This window comes from Diadema antillarum, unplaced genomic scaffold (assembly GCF_040938485.1).
Source record: "Diadema antillarum isolate AM-2024a unplaced genomic scaffold, OU_Dant_1.0 seq00001375_RagTag, whole genome shotgun sequence".
In the NCBI taxonomy this organism is placed as follows: Eukaryota; Metazoa; Echinodermata; class Echinoidea; order Diadematoida; family Diadematidae; genus Diadema; species Diadema antillarum.
The window spans coordinates 103,447-129,095 of record NW_027272135.1 but is presented as its reverse complement, the minus strand read 5'-3'; the positions used below and the strand labels follow the sequence as shown (position 1 = coordinate 129,095).

The 25,649-nt window shown below is 41.9% G+C and overlaps 2 protein-coding genes across 3 annotated transcripts in view; one reads left to right on the top strand and one right to left on the bottom strand.

Annotated features, from left to right (window-relative positions):
• The window catches only part of LOC139708814 (rho guanine nucleotide exchange factor 7-like), a 93,351-nt gene that overhangs the window by 51,557 nt on the left and 16,145 nt on the right, over positions 1 to 25,649 (bottom strand). For both annotated transcript variants that reach the window (XM_071620767.1, XM_071620768.1), the window contains exons 2-3: positions 24,451 to 24,587; positions 23,128 to 23,371 (exon numbers count right to left, since the gene is read on the bottom strand). In XM_071620767.1, the coding sequence (XP_071476868.1) occupies positions 23,128 to 23,350 (223 nt within the window). In that variant the 5' untranslated portion in view covers positions 23,351 to 23,371; positions 24,451 to 24,587. The remainder of the gene's footprint in view (positions 1 to 23,127; positions 23,372 to 24,450; positions 24,588 to 25,649) is intronic.
• LOC139708813 (uncharacterized) lies at positions 2,878 to 6,970 on the top strand. Its single transcript, XM_071620766.1, has 2 exons — positions 2,878 to 3,763; positions 6,173 to 6,970. Exons 1-2 carry the CDS (start codon positions 2,909 to 2,911, stop codon positions 6,968 to 6,970), a joined length of 1,653 nt encoding a protein of 550 aa, XP_071476867.1. The 5' UTR covers positions 2,878 to 2,908.

Here is a 25,649-nt window from a genome sequence, read left to right as displayed (position 1 = left end):
GCAAACTATGTAAGATATTGGTAGACAAAGGAGTTGTGATTCAGGTGGATGTATATGCTCCCATGAGTGCTTGTCTTTGTTTGTGTATGAGTAGTGCATGCATATGAGTGGTGAGTGGCGAGATCAGGTGAGTGCTGTTGCTGTGTTAATTGTAGTGCTCAAACTTTCTATAAGTAATTAGCATAGATGTCAGTGATTATTATGCACATGATTTAGCATCGTTTATAATCACAGATTTTAGAATGGGATAACACTGAGATAAACAGGTGATATTCAATATCCTCAGTCATTTTCATGCTTGTAATATATTAGTAACATATAAAAGTACATAGAGGTTACTCATCCTTTGTGGCATGTGAGAGAGTAATTATAGTTACATGCACTCTGTGTAGTCAGGTTATTAGTTATTGAGAGTGACAAACATAATGTGATGAAAGGTGTAACATTCTGTATTTACAGGTGATATAATGATATTATTTGATATACAAATAAACACATTATCTCACAAACAGATGAAGGAAGTTAGTTCAAGAAATGAGAGGAATATATACATATATGTATAATACATCAGCATTAGTGGGTATTCAAATCCCAATGGGAAATCAAAACAGTTTGGATGATTATATTATATCTCAGTAAATTAGTTGGGAGAGTCAGAGTTATATAACATTTGACTAGGGTGCATTCAGATGGTTATTTGATAGCATATATCCATGTTGTTATAATGTTCAATAAGTACAGTGAAGTTAAATTCATGGTAATAATGCTGTTTATGATAACAAAGCCAGAAAGCTGTGACATAAATAAGATAAATTATTTGATAGTTTATTTTGGTTATTATTTTATGGAAATATAGAGTTGAATTTGAATTATCAGTGTACGTTCACACATGATGAAGTTAACATTTAATATAGACTGATATGTGCAGATTTTAGTATTGCAGTTTTATTACCTTGTTACATGAGGGTAAACAAATACGAAGTGAGTCTGTATCACATCTATTTCAGATTATTATCTCCACTCCACTCCACTCCACTCCACTCCACTCAAGATCGATGACAAGTTGGATTCCAGTCTGATTAAACAGGATTTAATCGTATATCTATGTTTCCAGTGTCGTCTGTTGAATCTTATGGCGAATAATAATACAGGGCGTATAACAGAGAACGAAACTCCTCAGCAAACGAGGTCTTCGTGAGCTGAGGCAGCCACAATAATAATCGAAAGGCAATTTAATGAAGCAAGAACAGTAATTGCAATACAGTGCAGAGGTCTGCACTTCCCCTGTTTGTGTCAAACTTGTGTTGCTATCCATTGCAACAAAATGTCTGCATCACCCTCAGATAGAAGTGAAGCAGCGATGAGTGACATCAGCTGCGTCAGTTCCGTTTCAAAAGCTTCAATCAAGAGCGAGAAGTTTGAGCTCAAAAAGAAAGAAGCAGCCCTGAAGGCCAGGTTGGCTTTTGCAGAAAAGGAAAGACAAGTCAAACTTCAACAATTGGAAGAAAAAAGGAGGAAAATGAATGAGGAAATGCAGGCAGAAATGCTGAGACTGAAAGGGGAGGAAATGCTGCAGAAGTTGCAATTGGAGAGAGAAATTGCAGAAAATGAAGCAGTCCAGAAAGTGGTTGATGAGATGGGTGATATGCTTGGGATGGATCAGCCTGAGTTGCCAGGAGAGCAGCAATCTGGAAAAGAAAATGATCTGAGAAAGTTCTTGGATCATGCACAGTCAGAACAGCATCAAGCGCCATCTCAACAGAACCCGCCTTCACATGTTCAAGTGGAAACAGCGCATATTTATGCAGAGAAGCAACCCGAATCAGAGCAAACAGCGACTGCGCTGGATCGAATCTCCAGTACAATGGAAAGATGTATGTTGCACATGGCAGATGCAAGCAGGCAGCAAGGTGCCATCAGTCTTCAGCTGGCTGCATCTGGTCAATTGCCAAAAATAGCAGTTCCAGTTTTTGCCGGAGATCCTCTCCAATTTCCGATGTGGAATAACGCATTTGATGCTCTGATCGATTCGAAACCGGTAGATCCCACTACGAAGTTAAACTACCTTGGACAGTATGTGAGGGGAGAACCAAAGGATGTGGTCGACCATTACCTTCTCCTTGGGACTGATGATGCATACCAGAGGGCCAGATCTGTGCTGAAGGAGCGGTATGGAGACAGCACGCTAGTGAGCTGTTCCTACATGAACCGTCTGGAAAGGTGGCCCAAACTTAATGCCAGGGATGGTAAAGCTTTGAGAGAGTTCTCTGATTTTCTGGACAAGGTCACTGCAGCCAAGGTCATGGTCCCCAACCTAGGCATTCTGGACTACCCACAAGAGAACGCCAAGCTCTTGGCTAAGTTGCCGCATTATTTGGATTCGAAGTGGCGGGACGTAGTACTGAAGAAAAAATCACAAGGTGGAAAATGCTGCTATCCCACATTCACAGAGTTTGCAAATTTTGTGAGAGAGGCAGCTGAGAAGGCCAACATGCCTGAACTAGAAAGCCCGAGACATGATGTGCAGGCGAAACCTACATCTGGAAGAACCACAGGCAACAACTCTGGGCGAACATTTTCCACGTCTGGAACAACAAGCCGACCAAACACAAAGCATGGGCAATACTCTTCATGCCCATACTGCGAACAGGCACATCACTTGGATGAATGTCAAGAATTTCAGAAGGTTTCATACAAGTCCAAGAAGGCCTTCTTCTTTCAAAAGGGATTGTGCATGGGATGTGCAAAAACAGACGCCCATCGAGTGAAAGATTGCACAGAGAGAAGGAAATGCAAGGTGTGTGAGGGAACCCACCTAGCCTGTCTCCATCGGGATGTGAAACCACAAGGCTCAACCAATTGCACAACTGTGTGTTCCCTGCCAGACCAGGATGGCCGGGAGCACTGTATGATAGTTCCGGTCTGGGTGAGGCACAGAAGTAATCCTGGAAGGGAAGTGCTACAGTACGCCATCTTGGACGATCAATCAAATGTTGGGTTCATTTCTGAGGGACTGCGGCAAAAGCTCGACATTGAAGGACCAGACACAACGCTCCAACTGACCACTATGCACCACAGTGCACAAGTGAGGAGTAAGAAAATCAGTGGTCTCGAGGTGCTGGACTTCAATAAAGAGCACACCATCAAGCTACCAGACTGCTTCACCAGAGATGAGGTCCCTGCAAGGCGCTCCCAGATCCCAAAGGGCCAGGTGCTGAGACGTTGGACTCATCTTGCACCCATAGCAGACCACCTGATGCCGTATAACCCTGCAGTGGAGGTGTCTCTACTCATTGGAAACAATTGTCCCAGAGCCATCAGGCCAAGGGAGATCATCTGTGGTGGAGAGGACGACCCCTATGCGCAGAGATCTCTCCTTGGCTGGGGAGTTGTTGGGAGTGTCTGTCTGACAGCAACCAGTGATGAAGGAGTCTGTAATAGGATGACAGTGACAGAGAAACATCCTAGGTTCACCTTTTCCAGCAAGGTAAAAGAGGTTTTCAGTGCTGAGAAGGTCCTCCAGGTCCTTGAACAAGACTTCAAGGAGACAGACTCTAAGGGAGAGCCCTACTCAGTGGAAGAGACCAAGTTCATGGAGATCCTGGAGAAGGGTGTTCGCAGATGTGAGGACGGGCACTACGAAATGCCATTGCCACTCAAGGCTCATGAGCCAAATCTCCCAGTCAACAAACCCCTCGCAATCAAGAGATGGAACCAGTTGTCAGCCAGACTGAGGAAGAACCAACAGTTCTGCGATGATTACCGAGCATTCATGGATGATGTCATCCAAAACTATGCAGAGAGAGTGCCAACAGAGCGTCTAGGAGTCCAGAAGAGAGTGAACTACATACCACACACAGGTGTGTACCATCCTAGAAAGAACAAAATCCGTGTGGTGTTCGACTGCTCAGCGAAATATCAAGGTGTGTCCTTGAACGACAATTTGCTGCAGGGACCAAATATGATGAATAGCCTTCTGGGTGTGCTTTGCAGGTTCCGCAAAGACTACATCGCTGTGACTGCAGACGTGAAAAGCATGTTTCACCAGTTCTACGTCACTCCTGAAGACAGAGACCTGTTGCGATTTCTCTGGTGGGAAGATGGGAACCCAGAGCGGCCTGTGGTAGAGTACCGCATGAAAGTTCATCTTTTCGGCGCAGCAAGTTCACCAGGAGTAGCAACATTTGGGTTGCGGCGAGCGGCAGATGATGGTGAAGGAGAATTCGGATTCTCAGCAGCCGACTACATCAGGACAGACTTCTATGTAGACGATGGCCTTAGATCTGAGCCAGATGTTCCTTCAGCGATCCAGCTCCTGAAAAGCAGCCAGGGACTTTGTGAGAAGGCAGGGTTACGTCTTCACAAGATAGCCTCAAACAGCCAGGAAGTGTTGGAGAGCTTTCCACTAGAGGACAGAGCCATCGACACTGAGAGCCTTAACCTTGACAAAGGCCCCCAGACAATAGAGAGAGTCCTTGGAATTGTATGGTGCATCGCGAATGACATCTTTGGCTTCAAGATTGAGCTCAAGGAACGCCCCTTCACCAGGCGTGGCGTTCTTTCAGTGGTCAGCTCAATTTATGACCCGTGTGGCTTCCTGAGCCCTGTCATGTTGAAGGGGAAGCAGATTTTACAAGAGCTCTGCCGAAGGAATCTAGACTGGGATTGCCCGATGCCAGTTGACCTTCAACCGTGCTGGGAAAGGTGGCTGAATGATGTACATGAGCTAGAGAAGCTCAGGATACCCAGGTGTTTCAAACCAAGCAATTTCGGGGAGATCCAGGCTGTAGAACTTCATCATTTCTCCGATGCGAGTCAAACAGGTTATGGGCAGTGCTCATACATCCGACTTGTGGACGATCATGGGAAGACACACTGTACACTAGTGCTTGGCAAGTCCAGAGTGACCCCTTTGAGACCCATTACAATTCCAAGGCTGGAGTTGGCAGCAGCAACAGTTTCTGCAAAGACAAGCTCATTCCTAAGATCCGAGTTGAAGTATGCTGACATGAAGGAGTTCTTCTGGACAGACAGCCAGGTTGTACTCGGCTATATCAAGAATGAAGCCAGGCGGTTTCACGTGTACGTGGCCAACAGGGTACAGCTCATCAGGGACCATACCAATCCTGACTCATGGTTCTACGTAGACACTACTCAGAATCCTGCAGACAAGGCATCTCGAGGCATGACAGCTCAGCAACTCACTTCCAGCGACATCTGGTTCAGAGGGCCCAATTTCTTGTGGAAGGAAGGAGTGTTCCAGCCGACCGCAGAAGATTCCTGCACCATCGATGACGATGACCCCGAAGTGAAACGTGCAACTGCCCTGAAAACACAGCTGGAAGAGAGAATGGGCCACTTGGAGTCAAGTCGCCTTGAGTGCTTCTCTACTTGGCACTCAGCCAAGCGAGCAATCGCGCACTGCCTGCAGTTGAAGGAGAAGTTGAAAGGGAGACACGATCGAAAGATGACCACTGGAACAAGGGAAACGAGAATTCCACCCATAACAGTGGCTGAGATGCAAGAAGCGGAAAGAGTTATCCTAAGGAGTGTACAGCATGAGCACTTCCATGAAGAACTGCAGGTACTGAGAGGTCTAGAGAACACTGGTGAAGAGGTGGACAGGGGCCATGTCCGCACAAGAAATGCAGCAATCAAGAAAACCAGTGCCTTGTTCAGGCTAGACCCATTCCTGGACAGTGAGGGAATCATCAGAGTTGGTGGTCGGATAGATCGCGCCAACATGTCCAGTGATGTCAGACATCCCATCATCCTTCCTCGTAAGTGTCACATTAGCACGCTGTTGATTCGTGACTGTCACCAGAGAACCCAGCACATGGGCAGAGGAATCACCCACAATGAGCTGCGCCAGAAGGGATATTGGGTGATAGGAGGCACATCAGCAGTGTCACAATGCATTTCCTCTTGTGTGATCTGTAGAAGGCTTCGAGGTCAGCTGTCCCAGCAGAAGATGGCAGAGCTGCCAGAGGAAAGGGTAGAACCCTCACCACCATTCTCCTACTGTGCAGTTGATTACTTTGGGCCATTCCTGATCAAGGAACGACGCAGTGAAGTAAAGAGGTATGGGGTGCTGTTCACGTGCATGTCGTCCAGGAGTGTCCACCTGGAGACAGCAAATAGCCTCAGCAGCAGTGCCTTCATCAACGCGTTGCGACGCTTTATGAACAGGCGTGGATCTGTGAGGGTGTTGCGGTCTGACCAGGCTACAACCTTTGTTGGGGCACGTAACGAGCTGAGGGAAGCCTTGTCAGAGATGGACCAGGAGAGGGTGCGAGAGTATCTGTTGGAAAACGGATGTGACTGGGTACCATTTAAGATGAATGTGCCCCATGCTTCCAATATGGGAGGAGTATGGGAAAGACAGATTCAGTCAGTACGTAGAGCACTTGAACCCTTGCTGAAGTCAGCTGGTAGTCAACTGGATGACGAAGCATTCAGGACCTTCATGACGGAAGCTGAAGCTATCATCAACTCTCGGCCTTTGACAACCAGTAACTTGTGCGACAGCGAAGCTCCAGAGCCGTTAACGCCACACCATCTGCTGACAGCCAAGCCAAAAATAATTCTCCCACCCCCAGGAGTCTTCCAGCGGGAGGACATCTACTCACGGAAGTGGTGGAGACGTGTGCAACACATCTCCAATGAATTCTGGATGCGATGGAGGAAGGAGTATCTCCAAGGGCTGCAGACGCGGCAGAAGTGGCAACGCTCTGGCGAAGATCTTCAGATCGGCGACATCGTCATCTCCAAGGAGAATGATGGACACCGCTACCAGTGGCCCTTGGCTCGAGTCATCAGTGTCTACCCAAGTGCCGATGGGAGAGTGAGAAAGGTGAAGCTTCTGATGTCTGATGGACTGTTAGATCACAAAGGTAGACGCACAAGTCCTGCTACAGAACTCGATAGACCTGTAAATAAGCTAGTGCGACTTCTCTCTGCCCCCCTCTAGTCGAACAATTTGCTCTGTGGTCTTCACTTCCTTGGTAGTACATGGTGTAAGTGTCATGCGAAAGACACAAAAGAATCCCCATCAAGGAGCCAACACAGCCTCACTATTAAGCCACAGATTGAAAATGGTAGTATCAATGCATGACAGATGTTTGTTTGAGTAAAAGAGAAGACCTTCTACTGTGACCAAACAAAAGGTTTATATTGCCAATTGCACTCGATAAGAGTTATACATGTGTTAGAATTAGAAATATTGACATGTTTGCTGCCTATGGTTTTTCGAAGTAGCCTTGTACAATATCATAAGTGATGTAGAATGTAATGTTGCAAATCAAGAGTGCTGGTAAATGACAACATCATTTAAAGGAGCCATGTCACTACAGCTATGTGTAGTGAGGTCTTAGCAATTTCATTGTTTTTTGTGTGAAGTTACAGGCCAAGACTAACTATCGTAAACAGGTCTGAAATGGTCAGTCTAGGTAAACCCAAGGAGGAGATAAAGCCCTCCGTCCCCAGCTAATGTAAACATTCCATAATAACCCCCTTGTTTTAACTCAGTGAAGGTGGTTGGTATACTGGGGAGGAGCCCCTTTTCTGTGCACTTCTGTATAGAGAAAGGCATTGCAGCAGAGGAAACCGTATAAGAAAGTTCTATACAGCATTCACTTGATGATCTCTGTGTTTCAAAGCCCGAATTCGGTAAGAACTGACATTTCATGACTTTATTGTTACACAGTACATGCATTTTGTAGTCACTGTATACTCCATGTGTGCTTTCTATGTTGTAAGAAAGTTAGTTAGATGATGCAAACTATGTAAGATATTGGTAGACAAAGGAGTTGTGATTCAGGTGGATGTATATGCTCCCATGAGTGCTTGTCTTTGTTTGTGTATGAGTAGTGCATGCATATGAGTGGTGAGTGGCGAGATCAGGTGAGTGCTGTTGCTGTGTTAATTGTAGTGCTCAAACTTTCTATAAGTAATTAGCATAGATGTCAGTGATTATTATGCACATGATTTAGCATCGTTTATAATCACAGATTTTAGAATGGGATAACACTGAGATAAACAGGTGATATTCAATATCCTCAGTCATTTTCATGCTTGTAATATATTAGTAACATATAAAAGTACATAGAGGTTACTCATCCTTTGTGGCATGTGAGAGAGTAATTATAGTTACATGCACTCTGTGTAGTCAGGTTATTAGTTATTGAGAGTGACAAACATAATGTGATGAAAGGTGTAACATTCTGTATTTACAGGTGATATAATGATATTATTTGATATACAAATAAACACATTATCTCACAAACAGATGAAGGAAGTTAGTTCAAGAAATGAGAGGAATATATACATATATGTATAATACATCAGCATTAGTGGGTATTCAAATCCCAATGGGAAATCAAAACAGTTTGGATGATTATATTATATCTCAGTAAATTAGTTGGGAGAGTCAGAGTTATATAACATTTGACTAGGGTGCATTCAGATGGTTATTTGATAGCATATATCCATGTTGTTATAATGTTCAATAAGTACAGTGAAGTTAAATTCATGGTAATAATGCTGTTTATGATAACAAAGCCAGAAAGCTGTGACATAAATAAGATAAATTATTTGATAGTTTATTTTGGTTATTATTTTATGGAAATATAGAGTTGAATTTGAATTATCAGTGTACGTTCACACATGATGAAGTTAACATTTAATATAGACTGATATGTGCAGATTTTAGTATTGCAGTTTTATTACCTTGTTACATGAGGGTAAACAAATACGAAGTGAGTCTGTATCACATCTATTTCAGATTATTATCTCCACTCCACTCCACTCCACTCCACTCCACTCAAGATCGATGACAAGTTGGATTCCAGTCTGATTAAACAGGATTTAATCGTATATCTATGTTTCCAGTGTCGTCTGTTGAATCTTATGGCGAATAATAATACAGGGCGTATAACAGAGAACGAAACTCCTCAGCAAACGAGGTCTTCGTGAGCTGAGGCAGCCACACAAATGATACCACTGTTTCATAAAAGCATCTTAAGCAAAAACTTATATAACTCTACTGTTCTAGTCCAATTTTGAAATGGTGACTCTTCCTTTGTTTTACTTTTCTGCTTCTAATTCCAGACTTTTTGAACACAGAGCAAGGTTTCCTTTTACATGGGTCACACTCAGAATACAAGATATGAAAGATTATAGACATGCCAGGTGAAATATTTTTCAATAATTAATATATTTCAATATATTCTCTCACCATAGTTCACTTTGCAAAAGTTTAGAATACATGTGAACGCAGCTCTTTGCCACATGAAAGGGAGTGATGGGTTGAGCCAAGTGGGACTATGCAATGTGTGTAAGAATTGACACGCTATGGCACGCCGATACAATGTGGTACATCCACATCGGGATCAGACCACTGACTGCTTCTGAGGTAAATTTACATTCATGATCCTTAAATATATTTAATACCAGTCAATAAAATTAATTCTGACGTTCGAACCGTCTCTGGGTAAAGGTTTTTCAGTTTGCTTAATTACATTGCTCATTTTCACATTCAGTACCTGAACTAATATCAAAAGGTCTTCATGGGTATCTACCCATTTCTATCTAACAAGCTGTTAACTGTGGTGAAAACTAAAGTGCATGATACATTTTGATAATTTTTGGGCATCAGTCACTTTTGTTTTTCAAACAGACAGCAGTTTTAGTGGTTTAACATTAACTTTCTTACAATGACTGACTTTCATTCCATGGCCTTCTGCAAACATTAGCTGTGCAGGATCATGATAGTCACAGTTTGCACTTTCTGAGGTCTAGCACTTGGAATAAATGTATCTTTTGGTAATTATCATAAATCTATATTCTAGAGAAGCCATCTACACATGTACATCTGTTTTGAATGTCTGGTAATGCACTGATTACATATATTATCTCGACCAAGAAGGAGATTTGGGAAATAGGCCCTACAAAAACAACAGCTTCAAAACAACAGCAAAGTGTTGACGTATCTGAAATATCTGGATATTTCTGGGAATTTCCTTTGATTTTATTTTGATTAGGTGGTTTCTTCATACCCTATGCACAACTGTACATGATGTAAACAGATAATCACAATGGACAGTTATCTGTTTGGGGCTTGTCGAGAGGCCCACACAAATGCGAAAGATTTGCTTTGGAAATGTGACACGTTGACATGGCATAGCACAAGATCTAAATTCTTGCAAAGCAGGACTCTTGAGTGTGTTACAAATGGGCCCCTCATATGTTCATTCATCTAAACAGACACTCAAGAGCTCATCAGTTGAGCAGCTGCAAACCTGTTGTTTAGTTGTACTTTCATTCAAGGACCCCCACACTCCCTTGGTCCCACCAGTGCCTTCTGTTGTTTGTTGTGTGCAGCCAAATGAAACTGCCCTCATCATACCCCACTGCACATATTCACCGGGGTGACAACTGGGAAATAATAATCTAATGGCCTTCCAACCCCTCCCTCTCGAGTTAGGAATTGTTAAATGCATAGAACAGACAAAACAACAAATACAACTCGATCAACCATGTCACCAACAATGATACAATGGTGTACGGCTTGTGGGGGTGAAAAAACAATCGATTAAGCAATTCCAATGCCTACTTACTCCTTTCCTTTTGGGCAAAAATGTATTCGAATGAGGCAGACCGGTCGGTCTGCTTCAACGAACGTTTCGCGCTGCAACAGCACAGACACATCACGACCATCGTACGCATCCGGGACGCCCAAAGGTGACGACGAAGGCGTTAATGAAAAGCAAAGAGAAAGAGGAAAAAGGCTGGCCCGTCCGTTCCCGTTGAGTCAAACTCCTGTCGGCATGCACATTCAAACCATCGACACGGCACTGGCGCAAAGATACAACAGTTGTAAGGTGGATGAAAATAGAAGACAGCAAATCCACAAAGGGTGTCCCCCCTGAAATCACAGTTGGCGATTCAATTATCCACAGTCGTTAACATTGCCCCGTAATCATTTGTCACAAGCGTGGTCAGGGAGGGGGTGGTGGAAGGAAGGGGAGGGGGGTGGGGAATTGCTGGCTGGGGAAACAGAAGTAAAAGCAGCTTTTGTCAGGTCACTACACCAGTTGCTCCCCCTGGCCGTTGGTTAGCATCCGAGGGGAGAGTGCTGGCTTGGGAGCAATTCGTCCATGCACCAATTTGGTGTGTAACCGGGCAACGGCATCCAAAGTTATGACAAGCGATGATGAATGTGATTGAATGAGTCGACCAACAAGCAAGCAGGCCAGTGAGCCAGAGAGAGAGAGAGCCCAGTGGGGGGCCGGCCAGCGTGTGGTGGGTTACGTGTGTGTCAAACCGATCATTAGGCAGTGGACCATGCTTCCAAGTTCAGACGATTAATGCCGGGATTAATCGAAGATGAACCAGATATTTTGACGCCCTACTGCCGATGTGACGAGGCCTCAAGTTGTGTGGGGTGTTGAGGTTCCAATCTCTTGCTCTCCCTCTCTCTTTCAAGCCACAACTTCTGGCAGGAGAGAGACGAAAGATGAGAAAGAAAGGAAAAAGAGAGAGAGAGAGAGACGAGTCACGAACTAGGGTGTCCTGATGCAAGTAGGATTACTCATGCAGTACGGCATCACGGATGACTGCTCCAAGGTGGATGAACTTGACTTCGTTTTGGGCTGACTTGTGGGCAGGACAGCCCACCACACATGACGTCAGCGGCTGCAGCACTTGGAGGAGTGTTTACATGGACAAACAGCCCATGTGTTTTGGGGGGCACAAAAGCACCCCTCACACTCAATGTGGGTGTTTCCCCAACTCGGCCGCACAACAGCCAAGCCACTTTACAGTGCACATTAAAAAAAAATAAAAAAAAATGTGTGTGTGTGGGGGGGGGGGTGGGGATTGAGAAAGCCACAAAGTAACTTGGTCCAAGTGTCAACCTCGTTAAAAGAATGCATTACAGACAGAGGTATTGTGAAGTCACCACTGCACAATATTTAAAAGGATGGTCTCGATCACAGCTCTGCTGTAACAGCGGAAAAAGAAATTTGTCATTATTTTGACAAATTGTTCTTCAGCACAACGTCTCTCGCTCTTTCCCCACTCTCTTTCACAAACCAACTCACTCGATCTCTCAACTCATACCCTTGCTACTTTCCAGGGTCGGATTTGGCATGCAATTTATAACTACAAAGAGTCAAAACCATTTAAAGACAATATTATATGATGCTGAATATGCTTACTCATACTCCGATCCTCATATCTCCCTTCCTCTGTTACTGTTTACAATTAATATTTGTTGAATAATGTGCATGTATAGGTACATCTTAGTGGGCAGGCGCAAGTGTTAAATTCTGCATAAAAGTAGATTCTCCTAAAAGTGGCATGTGACAGAAATGGGCAGGAGGAAAGACGTTGTTTTACGCATACTTTGTATTAATTAATCGCTTCCACACAGGCCACGGTCAGTGGTAAGAGCACTTGGCAGTAGAACAGGTTGATTACTCAATCCCATCTTTACAAACAGTCTGCATGTCCAAAGGACACACATGACCATTGCTAGCGCCACTTTAAAGGTCCTGTATACCTTTGGGAACAGTGATTTAAAAAAATGTTCAAGATATCACATTTGATGCATATGTGTAGGTCTCTTGTATCACAAAACATCCTGCCATATAAAATTTTGCAATAAAGCCTGAAATGTAAGGAGATATCAGTATTTTTCTTATTAAACCATAAACTGTAGACGGTTTAGTCTGGCAACATTTTTAGTATAACTATTGTTCATATTTTGTCTATTTAACAACACTTAACATTGATTATACGGATTCAAATTTTTACAGTGGTTGTTTCTATCCCAAACTCACATTTTGGAACTATTTTAAAGCACACTGCCGGGGTTTTGTTTCGTCTGCAAATGGTAAATTATGCCTTTAATCTTCATCAAAAGGCATTCTCTCAAGTGCCTGGTCCCCCCTCCCCAAACTAAGAGGACTGATTCGTGAACAGCTGAAGAATTTATTTAAAAAAATACAAAACTTGCTGATCAAGGCTTTCTTATAAGCCAGAACTGTAAGCCATGTAACCTGACCTGTCAGGGCAGCTACATTGTACGTGCAGCACTAAGCAGTCATGCTGTTTGCAAAATAATAAGAATAAAGATGGAAGAATAATGATTTTATGTACCAAATTTGTATTGATTTGTTTTGTTTACATAGCTGCTAAGGACACACTGCACACTTGTAATTAAGCAACCGCTCCTACGGACCAAGCGATTAGAATAAAATATCTTGCCCAAGGGCTTGCATCTGTTGCAGCCAGGGGATTAATCACTTTTTCTCAACATTCATACACAGGGAAGGTGCTCAAGAAGCAAAGACATTCAAAATTGTATCATTTTGCTTCCAACATTACAAGTTTTGTTTCAGTACTCTTCATGAAAAACACATACAGGGCATTCAGACGCAAAAAATTTATACTCGAACGGTATAGCTATTCGAAACGGTAAAGCTTTACAATGAATTTATACGTCTGAACGCTGACTAACGAAACGACGGATAACGAAACGACGTATAACGAAACAACGTATAGCGAAACGACGGTCAGAGCATCGTTTCGAACTAGAACTTGATAACGAATCAGCATTCCATCGTGTGTATTATGCGTCTGAACGTATGGCGACCATAGAACGGTATATCTGGGCGGGGCTTAATGGGAGCGAGCACGAAAGGTGACCTTGTACCTGTCACTCATGACCATAACAACATGCGCAGTGAGAAACTGCACATCTATACAACGTTTTTCCGGAATGGTCGAAATTACAGTCTAAACGGTCTATCGGCTATACGATAATTCTTTATACGTTGTTTCTTTATCGAGTTTTGGTATAAACTGGCTCGCGTCTGAATAGGGGGGTTGATGATGCAGTTCTGAGCATGACAAGCGTTGTGCATCAATTCAAGTGACGACACTTCCTGGGTAATCGATCCCTTTAATAAAGCCCTTTAATAAATCCCTTTAAGTCAGCCAATGTCTCCTGTTGCCCATGAGAGATCCAGATTTCACAGAATACCACCTGTTCGACATGGCAACACTGCTTTGCTGCCGCTCCTCCCCCCCCCCCCCCCCCCCAAAAAAAAAGAATGTTCAGGAAAATCAATTTCAAAAGACTGCAATCATATAACATAGAAAAGAAAATGTAGTAGAGTTAGAGCCAAGATATATGGGGGGGGGGGGGAGGGGAGTATGATGCTAATTTGATAAACAGGAACAGGTACCACAGTGGATAGCGATATGGGTCTACCAGAAATTCTCTTTGTTTCTCTAGGGTTCAGACTCAAAACCCTTGGTTCAGACTGCTTTTAAATCCCAAACAATCATTCTCTTTGTTACACGGATATAAAAGTACTGATAGCTGATCAATCCCAGCAAAGGAAAGTACCAATATCTCCAGTTTCATGCTTTATATGTAAGTACTGTAATGCTTGAAATAGGCATCAACGCCAATTAGTTTTATGCTTTACATGTAAAGTACTGTAATGATTTAGGCATCAACGCCAATTAGTTTTATGCTTTACTTTAGTACTGTAATAATTTTATAGGCATCAACGCCAATTAGTTTTATGCTTTACATAAGTACTGTAATGATTTAGGCATCAACCCCAATTAAATTAGGAAAGTGGCAACAGTTATAGCAAATAGGGAAAGAAGGCTGCTCACGCTCCTTGCATTTCGTGCAGTACTGGTGTTATCAATCGATCAATCAATCAATCAATTTATAAAGCGCAAAACCTATAGACATATATTCTTCTGCGCTGCAAAAGCTTCTGATATGCTTGATAATAATAAACAATTAAATAAAAAGATGTGTTTTTAGCCGTGATTTAAAAACTGCTACTGTTGGGGATTTCCGGACTTGTAATGGTAGATCATTCCAGAGTTTGGGAGCAGCACAGGCAAGTGTTATGCTGGAGCTCTGATGATCAGATGATACAGTGAATATTAATAAATATGATAACAGTGTGATTGTGATGATAGTAATAATTTTCTAAAATGTAAAGGGCACAACTCAGGTACATGTCCATGCTGCTACATTCTCACATGCAACATGTGTGCACCAAGGAGGGGTGTGGTTTGCGCAGCGTGCAACGAATCAAACTTGGCACATGGACAAGAAGGGGTAGGGGACAGATGCAGACAGACATACAGATAGACAGACACACACACAGACACAGACACACGCACACATACACACACACACAAACAGACACACGCACACACGCACACACGCACACACACACACACACACTCACAGTATCCACAACAATGACTCATTTCTAATGGCTGTCACCCATACATCGACACCGCCATCACAGCACCAAAAGTTGCCTGCCAGAAGGACGCACTGTCAGCTGCAACCCACAAAGACTTCAAACACCATATATGTGGAGTCTCTGGCATTTGTCCTTCAATAATCAACTATTATACAGAATTTCTGTCAAATCCTGTCATTTAAAACTCTTGAATTACCTTGAGTAAATAAACAATGTCCTAATAAGGATCATTGCTAGGGATCATTACTTAGGATATTGTTGGTTCATATTCAACTCAAAAATTGAATAAAAAGATAAAGAACTTACTTTAGATATCAGAGATCTTTGTAATTCTTTCCCACTGGCCAACAGGAAATTTGGGATCTGTCCACTTAAAGTTGAATACTCACTTGTTTGTATATATACATGAAATGTTCAGTCATTTCCTATTCAAATGTAAACTGTCTAACCTTTTCAGGTTTGTGATGTTAAAGGGGATGGCTAGTAACTGATCAGTGGGTATCACTAGGAATGCTGGGGGATGATTGTTCCAATCCTTGTGGGATTCATTTAAGAGTACATTATATATCTATTGTTGTGTGAAAATTATTTGCATCAAAATGGTCTCAAAAGAGTCTCGAGCGCCCCATCACTGTACAGGCATGCTAACCTGGAAACATTAAATTGCACATTACTTGAATATGAGACCATTCTGAAGCAAATAATTTTCACACAACAATAGATAATGTACTCTTAAATGAATCCCACAAGGATTGGAACAATCACCCCCAGCATTCCCACTGATTCCCACTGATCAGTTACTAGCCATCCCCTTTAACGTTCAATGAGACTGAAGTTATGTTAACTATGGAATAAATCATAAATATGAATAAATCAGGGCATATCATGGGCTTACCTCAATTCTTTTTATCATTCTCAAGATTAATCCTGCACAAACAATATGATCTTTACAACATATTATTCCTGAGAAAATCGTGATTGAAAGCAGGGAAGTGTGGCACCTCACTGTTGAGTAAAGCAAAAGTATTGTATCTTTTCCTGGTCCCAATTCTTGCTTGACCTGGTCAAGCTGGTCGGTCAGTGGGTTCCTTGGGCCCTGGATGACCAGGAGACAAATCAGACTTTGAGGAGAAGCTTCCCTGCCTAGAGTTCACGAGGCAGAGAAGACACCTGGGCCAAAACTGTGTTCTTCACAGGAAGGGCAAGGAGGGAAAACACCTGAAGGTACAAAGGCAGGGGAAAGCAGGGGGGGGGGGGGGGGGAGGGGGGAGAGAAGGAGGGGAAAGGGGGAGGAGCTAGGGTTAGGGTTAGGAGGGGCTGAGGAGGGGGAGCTGGGGTAAAACAAACCCCATTCCACAACATTTAAGGAGGGGTTACTTCCACCGCAAAGTCGGATGAATGCAAGACTTCAAAGCAGCATGTTGTTTTTCGTTCAAATCTGAGGAAAGTTGGACGAGTGTGAAGGGAATCACGGAGTCTTTGTGGGTAACTTCACGGCAGAAAAGTTTGGGAAACAAAAATCTCAACAAGTAAAACCTTGTGTTAACCCGTTCCATACGGGAACCTGGTGGCCTGTGTACTAAGTCTTTGGGGATTTCGGAATTCAGTATTGAATGGGTTAAGACAAGAAATTTTCCTGCAGGAAAATATTTGTGGGGTGTGCTCTGAGGTAACTTGAATGACATTACAGTTGAACCTCTCGTATCCGGACAAGTCGGGACCGGGGCTCATCCGGATAAGTAATGTGTATACTGCAACTTTTCATTGTTACACTCAGTAAACAGACCCCAAAATAGAGGTTCGTGTTTGCAAATATGAAATCATTTTCTTTTATAAATTCTTGGGATGATTTACCTAAATGATTATCAAGAAATGTATCAAGTATATGTAATTCATTGTGTTTGTGTAGGAGATCTCAAGGAGTTGGGAATTCCCCTTTCCTCCCGTAATTATTTTTAAAAAAATCACGGCAAGATTGCTTCCGTATAATAGAGAGATCCGGATAAAGGGAGGCCGGATAAGAGAGGTTCAACTGTACATCCCAACCAAGAGCAAGTGTCCAGGCAGTGCATCATTTCCCACAAAGGGATTTTTCACTGAGTGTGGTGGCATGCCTAATCCCTGCAATACTGTTTCTGGGGTAACCCACAGAAATATTTGCCAGCACTATCATCGCCAAGTTTGTGACAGTCTGAACCATCCCCCCAGCTATGTCAGCCAAATCAGCCAAGTTTAACCCTTATGATCCAAGAAACCACACTTTCCTGTTTTGATGCTGTACCTGTCAATTTTCATCATTCATTGGTGGTATTTCAAAAGGTAGAAAGAAAAAAACTTAGCTAAGCCCTGTCTTTTGGCTATTAAAGGGGGGATTTATAAGAGGGTGCTTCAGAATACAACCACAACGCTAACTCAGATCATGAAAAACACGTAAACAGTGAGGCTAGGACAAATTATGACAAAAGATATCACTCAAAGTTATTCAAATGGACACTTTGGTGAAAGTCCCATACTTGTCAACTGGCAAGTGCTCACTCATTTTGCTTGCCAAACAGTGAAATTTAGTTGCCCTAGCCAAACAGTCACTGGAAGAATTTGAAGCAGCCAGAACAATCTTCAAGTTGAATTTGAAGTTTTGCCGCAGAAAAAACAAAAAATTGTTGAGAAGAGACTTAGGTAAGCAGCTATAAACTTCCAGCACAAATTCCTGACACATGACTACTGAGAAAATGAGATTATTGTAATAAAACTGATACATGTACATGGAGATGCATAATCAGTTTCTAGCATAACAAACAAAATGAACAACTCGTGCCAAACAAAGATGTAAAATGAACCAAAAGTTTTGTTGTTGTTGGACAACAACAACAACAAGATTGAAATTAAAAGTGCCTGTACCATCAACTAGAGTTCTCTTCTTTTTGTAAGATGATAAATATCCCAAATCATTTGTTTTGTCTTTTTAGGGGAATACTTTAAAGGTATACAAGGCAGCACGTTGTATTGCAATTCAGTATTTTTACACATTACTTGGAAAATTACGCAGGAAAAACAGTATCCAATAAAATTGAACTTCACTAGCTAAAGATCTGATCAATTGCAACTGGACTGGTAATTGCTGAACTGAAACACTGGCAGAAAATATTTAAGAGATCTTAAAATTAGCAAGCTGTGATTACATTAATTCTTTGTCACTTGTGTGGGAAAAACACTTGAAAAAAAAACTGAAAAAAAATCCTTCAGAGGTGTAATCAGTCAGAAACCTGGATAAATATTCCAGTACGGTGAATGGAGTATTTCAAAAGGATAACAAAAGAAAAACAACAAACACACAAATATACCTGCATGTCACAGTTAAAAGACTTTTAACAATTAAAAGTTACTGCACAAATAATGCAAACAATGATAGGAATTTCACCAACAGGAAGGAATATCCCACACATGTCTGCACTTTGTAACACCTCCAGAATAAATAAATGCCAAACAAAAATCTTTCCTGTTTATTTTTTCTAAGTAAAAAAAAAAAAAAGAAAGTTCAAAAGTTCATTGAGTAACGCAATCATCAAGATAAAACAATACATAATGCACTGTGAATGCAACCATGCAACATTCATTGGATGAATCCATAGGTGTTAAAATCACTCGAGGGTCACATATTGTATTTGCTATTCCAATGCCCAATCTGTCTATTCTAGTTTCCTTATGTGTGCACATGAAAACAAACATACATCCATATCCTACCAAAGCTGTCACTTTACCGAACAGGAGAAATGTTTACGACTGACTGGTACTGCCTGGTGCACTACACCATTTTCATTTCATTCAATTTACTATAGTTCTGATAAACAGTGTGATAAAAGCTGTTAATACTGAAGAGAATTAAGTTGCTAAGACATGCATGACATACAACGTTATTATTCAAATAATACACATCAGTGGGAGCATTAGTAAGAATTACCCACAAAAGGCACCTTTGGAACAGTCTAACACGCCTGAGGAGATAGCTGAGGGTGACTGGAATGTTTCGAAAGTACCGCATGTGGGTAATCATACTAATGCCTGAACAAGATGATGTGCATTATTTGTTTTATGAAATGATAAAGCAGATCCCTGTCATCCAATAAAATTCAGTGACAGCCATTATGCTGAATATTAAAGTGATAAAAATCAACATGAGAGTGCCAATGACTGGTCATTATACTGCACTAATGACTGGTCATTATACTGCACTAATGACCAGTCGTATTAAAAAGCAAAACTGTGGGTCTAAAAGGCATAATAAATGTCTGGTCATGTGTCCGCTCTCATTCTATCATGTGACTGTGATTAGGATCTGCATCATCATTTTATAGCCACAACTATTTGCATGGGATTCCAAGTACCGAATAGCTATTAGGAACACATGAACTAAAAATGTGATTAACCCTTTCCACACCAGGGACTTTGGACAGTGTGTACAGTGCAATAGTGTTTCTTGTGTGTGTGTGTGTGTGTGTGTGTGTGTGTGTGTGTGTGTATACAATGTATGTGTATGTGAATGTGTATGTGTATGTGTGTGTATAGTGTATGTGTATGTGTATGTGTGTGTATAGTGTATGTGTGTGTGTATGTGTGTGTATATGTGTGTGTGTGTGTGTGTGTGTGTGTGTGTGTCAATTGGCACTCACAGCATGCAAAGAGTTAATAGGTCATCAAGATTAAATCAATGAATTTGAATTTGTAAATTGGCCAACTGATGACACATGTACAATTTTTTACACACACTCATACTAACACCTGCATGTAGATAGCCCACACATATGGTTTAAAGTCGTTATGATGACTTACACGATGTATATTCTCATCATAATTTACAATGCACTCACTTTTTATAAAAGGACATGCACAAATACTAGGCTTATCAGATGCAACAAACATTGTAGGATATATTCAAAGTAGGAAGTTCACCAGCAGGAAGTAGTACATCAGTAGAAACTGTGGCTTTTTTTTTACACCTCAACACTTCCTTGTTTGATTCCATCCACACTCACAATGGAATGTACTTTGGCGTTCGAATGTCATACAATCATATGTGAGGCTAACTGCGACCAGCCCCAACACGCAGTGTTGGGGCTGCGCATTGTAGCAGACATGATCATGACAGGCGAAGTGTAGCGCCTAAAAATCAATATGAAATCGCAAAAATTCTGCAATATGAAGACTTACAGGTGAAGATGTAATGTTGAAGACTGACTGCGTTCAACTTTTGGTTCTGGCAATAGTCCCTTTCTGCTCGGTTTGATGAGTTAAATGCGACTCGGTCGAGAGGAACTCGGGAGAACTACATCTTATACGGTCAATGGATTTGAGATTTGTGCGCATGCGCTGGCCGTCAAGTCGTGTAGCTTTGTGGCAAGGCTTTATCATACTGTTGGCAAACCCTCTCGCTGTATATTGAGTTGCTTTCTGGGTGGGTGCGCGCGCGCAGGCCTTGTCAGAAGGCTAAACGCATTGCGACTCCGCCGGCACATGAATATTTACGTGCGCAGTGTACTGCATACTGATTTCGAAAATGGTGAATGGGATGGGGAGCTAGGACTACGGACCCGTATATGGCCGTGAAAAAAACGTTTTTTCAAGATCATTGGACCAGTGTGAACAAGAACAAGGTGAACGAAGGGTATTAATTAGATAAGAATCTTATGTATACTATAAAAGTACGTTTTTTCCTCGTGATATTCGAAACTTACGGAGGTGCGAAAATCTGTGACAGACTGTGTATGTTTTTCAAGCTTACCGATATAGCACTCTATTGACTCAGGACGCTCCCACAGTGTGTAACTGTGTATACGGAGCGTCCCGGGATTAATGTGAGGCATACTTTCAATACACAAAAGATGGTGCAACCTTGAGTCAATGGCAGACACACAAAAGATAAAGCATAATGCCCCCCCCCCCCCGGAAAAAACCAAACCAAACCAACTATCCCATTTAAATTCTCTTCAACAAATCTGGGAGTATCATGTTCTACTATCTCATAGTCTGAATAGGAGTGACTCTCAATTATCACGTTTCAAGGTAGTAGTAAGAACTGAGTGGGCAACATTTATCTCACCAAGTACTAAAATATCAATTTGCAAATGAAAAAGATCAAATTCATCAGGAGAAGGTATGCCAGAGTAAGATTCATATTATGTGCATGCTATGGCACTAATTTCTAGATAAGTGATATGTTAACCCCCCCCCCCCCCAAAAAAAAAAACCCTCTACATATTCTAAACACAGTATATGTTTTGTCTGTCCTTTCATAGCGTGAAACTGAAACTGAAAAAGAGATTTCGCCTAAAATTCACCTCAAACCATCATAGAAATGCCTTCAACTGTAATAGAATATGCAAATAATGTTCAGCACAATCCAACAAACATACACACACACACACATACACAAAAGTATGAAAACATGTTCAAATGTGAAGATATGTTCCTGCTTTTCTCCTCCACACCCCCCCCCCCCCACCATATTTGATGGAAGATTCAATGGCCTGACATTTTACAGATGAAAACAGGCCAGCTTTAAAGGATTGTATAGTTTTGGTTGAGACCCAACTTTAGGTTTTGTCATTTTTTGGTGAGCTGATGAGAAACCTCTAATAAAATATGAAAGAGCAAGTAATTCCAAGAGGAATTCAACGTTTATTTGATGAAAATGGGATTTGAAATGGCTGAGATATCCAAAAAGAGCGATAATAATAAAAGGTGGGACCCACATTTTATGATGGTCGCTTTGTTTCACTTTGTTTTTGGATGTTTCAGCAATTCCAAAACCAATTTCCATAAAATAAACTTTGAAGTCCTCTTAGAATGGTATTTTCTATACTATTTCATAAGTTGTTTCTTGATATCTCATAAAAGTTTAATACCAAATCCTCATCTCCACCATCACTATATCATCCCTTTAAGCTTAAGAACCACATTTTTTTTAGAGTAAACATTAAACTTTTAAGCTTAAGAACCACATTTTTTTTTTTGGAACAAATATTAAACCTCCTCTTGTAACATGAAGAATTGACCACACACCAACCACAAACATGCATGTATGCTCTCCACATTGGCAGGAAATTGGGGGTAATTATACTTGACATTGGGTGTGATAATACTTGACATTGGGTGTGATTATACTCGCATTGCAGCCAAAATCTACACTGCACACAGAGCATTACTTCCTGGTCTCTGTTCACTCACGTTCATGCAGACCTCAAAGCCACATAATTCCTGTTCTAAATGATCTTCCCACTCCACCAAGTTCCGGGTGGATCGATGATGTCGAAAACTTCCCGGCAGCCAGCCCTCTTTTGCGTTTGGGTGTGCTTATCTTACTCGGAAGCAGCCATCAAACATAATGCTTTTGCAGTCTTGAATGAAGGCTATGTGTTATAGATTGTTTTACAAATGCATATAATTATTCATCCTTTCATTTTCCCTTGTTTGCACTGCCATGACGTACAGGTAACTAATTACTACGTACAGGAAGAAACAGTTTGTGGCATGAACTACATCACTTTACTTCTGGTATTAACATCATTACGAAGAAGGAAGAGGGGGTGGAGGGCTGGGGGTGGGGCTGGGGGGGGGGGGAAGGGGAAGATGGCTAGAGCACAGAAATCTTGACAGAGTTTTGTGAGCATGGTCTTACCTTTGGGTTTGACATGGCATGAACTACCTCACTTCACTTCTGGTAGTAATATCATTAAGTAAAATGAAGAGGGTGTGGGGGGCTGGGGGGACGGGAAGAGGGTTTGAGCACAGAAATCTTGACACAACTTTGTGGGCGTGGTCTCACCTTTGGGTTTGATCTCCTTGACATAGTTGCTAGGGAACCAGCCGGACCTGCCGTTCAGCATCCCCTCCCACCATCCTCCATCCACCATCAGCGTGACTGTGATGACGTCCCCCTTGTTGAAGTCCAGTTCATCTTCCTTCCTGCCCTCGAACTTGAACCGCGCCCGGAACTGCTTCAGGGGCTCCGAGCCCATCGTGATAAGACCCGCCGGCATGGCCGCCATATCGGATACCAATCAAGGGAGCTGCGAGATGGAAACAAACGGAATGGCAGCAGTTGACTTTTAATATCAATGCGACAGTTGGGAGCTCTCTACACACTTGACAGGCACATTAATGTGATATACAATACTCAAGGGCAGTGGCTAGTTTCTACGAAAGCGTCCTTCTTGCCGAAATATTGCTTTCGAAATTGAGGAGCATTGGCACGGGCCCGACTGCATGATCGCTCTCTCAAAAATTTCCACTTTCATGCGGCGGAATCACTTTCAGTGTAGAGACAACATAGGGGAAGATAACATAATCCTTATCCAGACACTTGCAGAGAGTTTCAGAACCAATTTCACATCGAAGATCATGTCTACAATAAATCAACCCATGGTTTCCCATGACAGATACCACTACCATCATGCTACCACCGTTTTACTTCTACTACTGTTCTTGCACACCAATTACCACTACTTCTACCACCATAATTTCTTCTACTGCTACTACCATTACTACTACTACTACTATTTGTACTACTACTACTACTACTACTACAAACTACTGCTGCTGCTGCTGCTGCTGCTACTACTACTACTACAAACTACTACTTACTACTACTACTACTACTACTACTACTACTACTACTACTACTACTACTAACTACTACTACTGCTACTTACTACTACTACTACTACTACTACTACTACTACTACTACTACTACTACAACTACTACTACACTTACTACTATTACTATTACTACTACTGCTTCTACGCTACACATATCTGAGTCAATCATAATTTATTTCAGTCTTTGTGTACACAGAGCAGGAGAAATTCTGCATAGATGATGCAGTCATGTTACCATGGCGATGACACCATATAATTTGAGGTACAGTATATGAAGGATTTTGAGCTCAGATGGCTTATTGACGTCAGATTACCCAAACTTTTAAAACCTGCCCAACATCTCCTCAGAATTAGGGCCATTCTATTGGGGTCATCATATCACCAATTTTATTTTTAAAAACTGCTGATATATATCTCCCATTTTGCAAAGGCAGTTGTAAAAGGTGCCACGATTTAGACATGCCTACAAATGACGGCAGGAGCACTCACCTTCCAAAAAACTGATTACGCTTCTGAGATGTCGTCTCACAAAGAAAATGCCTCGAAGTCGGTCTGAAAATGGTTCTGCTCGTGGTCAATGCCTGCCCCGGTCTCTTGCATTCTGAGCGGGTCGCATGTCGTATATCCTGCAAGGATTCAAGAAGTGGACGTAAAGAATATCTCAGGTAGTTATGGATTCAAGAGGCTCCTGAAAGTGTTGCTCCATCAAAACTTAATGAGGCATGCCGTATGTTTAGAGCCACATCATATCAATCTGTGCACTTTGCTTATTCTGTAAAATGAGTCTTTGCAATTTGCGATATGCACATTAGTTCCTGCTGCGGAGATGACGACCTGAATATTTGCCGCCGACAGTGGGTGGATCGACTTCGACTATGAAGATGCAAACTGGAGTTTCTCAACCGATGCAATGCATGCGCAATTGATTTCATATCAACAGAGGCATCAGGTGTAAGTCTGTGTATAGTTTCTTGATTATTGAATACTGTACCATTCTTGAAAGCAGACTCGGGACTTACAATGTTATGAATCACGTGAAGATGACATAAACTGTACCATTTATCACACAAAGAGCTTTTATAAACTATAGGTAGATGGTAAATGTTCAATTGAAATCAATCGAGTGAGGGCCATAGTTACTTCCTCAATCATATCTTAATTTGCCTCGAGCAGCCATTGTTCCTTCTTTCGCAAGAAAGTACATTCTTGTAGCTGGACGTGGGTTACCTATAGCTATGTGCAGGCATGAGATTTTGACTCCATTTGGAGTTTCCTGAATAAGGAAGAACCAACGTAACATGAGAAGAAAGATCTATGCGTCTGAATTTTCACTCTGAAACTGAGAACAAAAATGACCTTGGGATTTTCACATTGAAACTATTTCAACAGAATTATATGACACTTATTACTCTTGTGCTTAGTACATAAATATCACATTTACTAATATGTACTCAATGTCATGTCAAATCATATATTTACAGAAGTAATGGTGTGGGTCTGAACAATGAGACTAGTATAAGGAGAGCCTTCCAGCTGTTCAAATTATTAGATGTCAGGCACCAGCAGTTTTGCATGAATGTATGGACCAACAAATAGAGAGGGCGGTTCCCTTAAGTGTCTGGGTACACAGACTAGCACCACACTGGCACAGAAGCACAAAAACGGGAGGAGGCCATCTACTGGCCAAA

Coding starts and splice junctions, on each gene's coding strand:
- LOC139708813 (XM_071620766.1), top strand. CDS start 2,909: ATGATAGTTCCGGTCTGGGTGAGGCACAGAAGTAATCCTGGAAGGGAA. Junction 3,764..6,172: donor AACAGTTCTGCGATGATTAC/CGAGCATTCATG, acceptor ATCAACGCGTTG/CGACGCTTTATGAACAGGCG.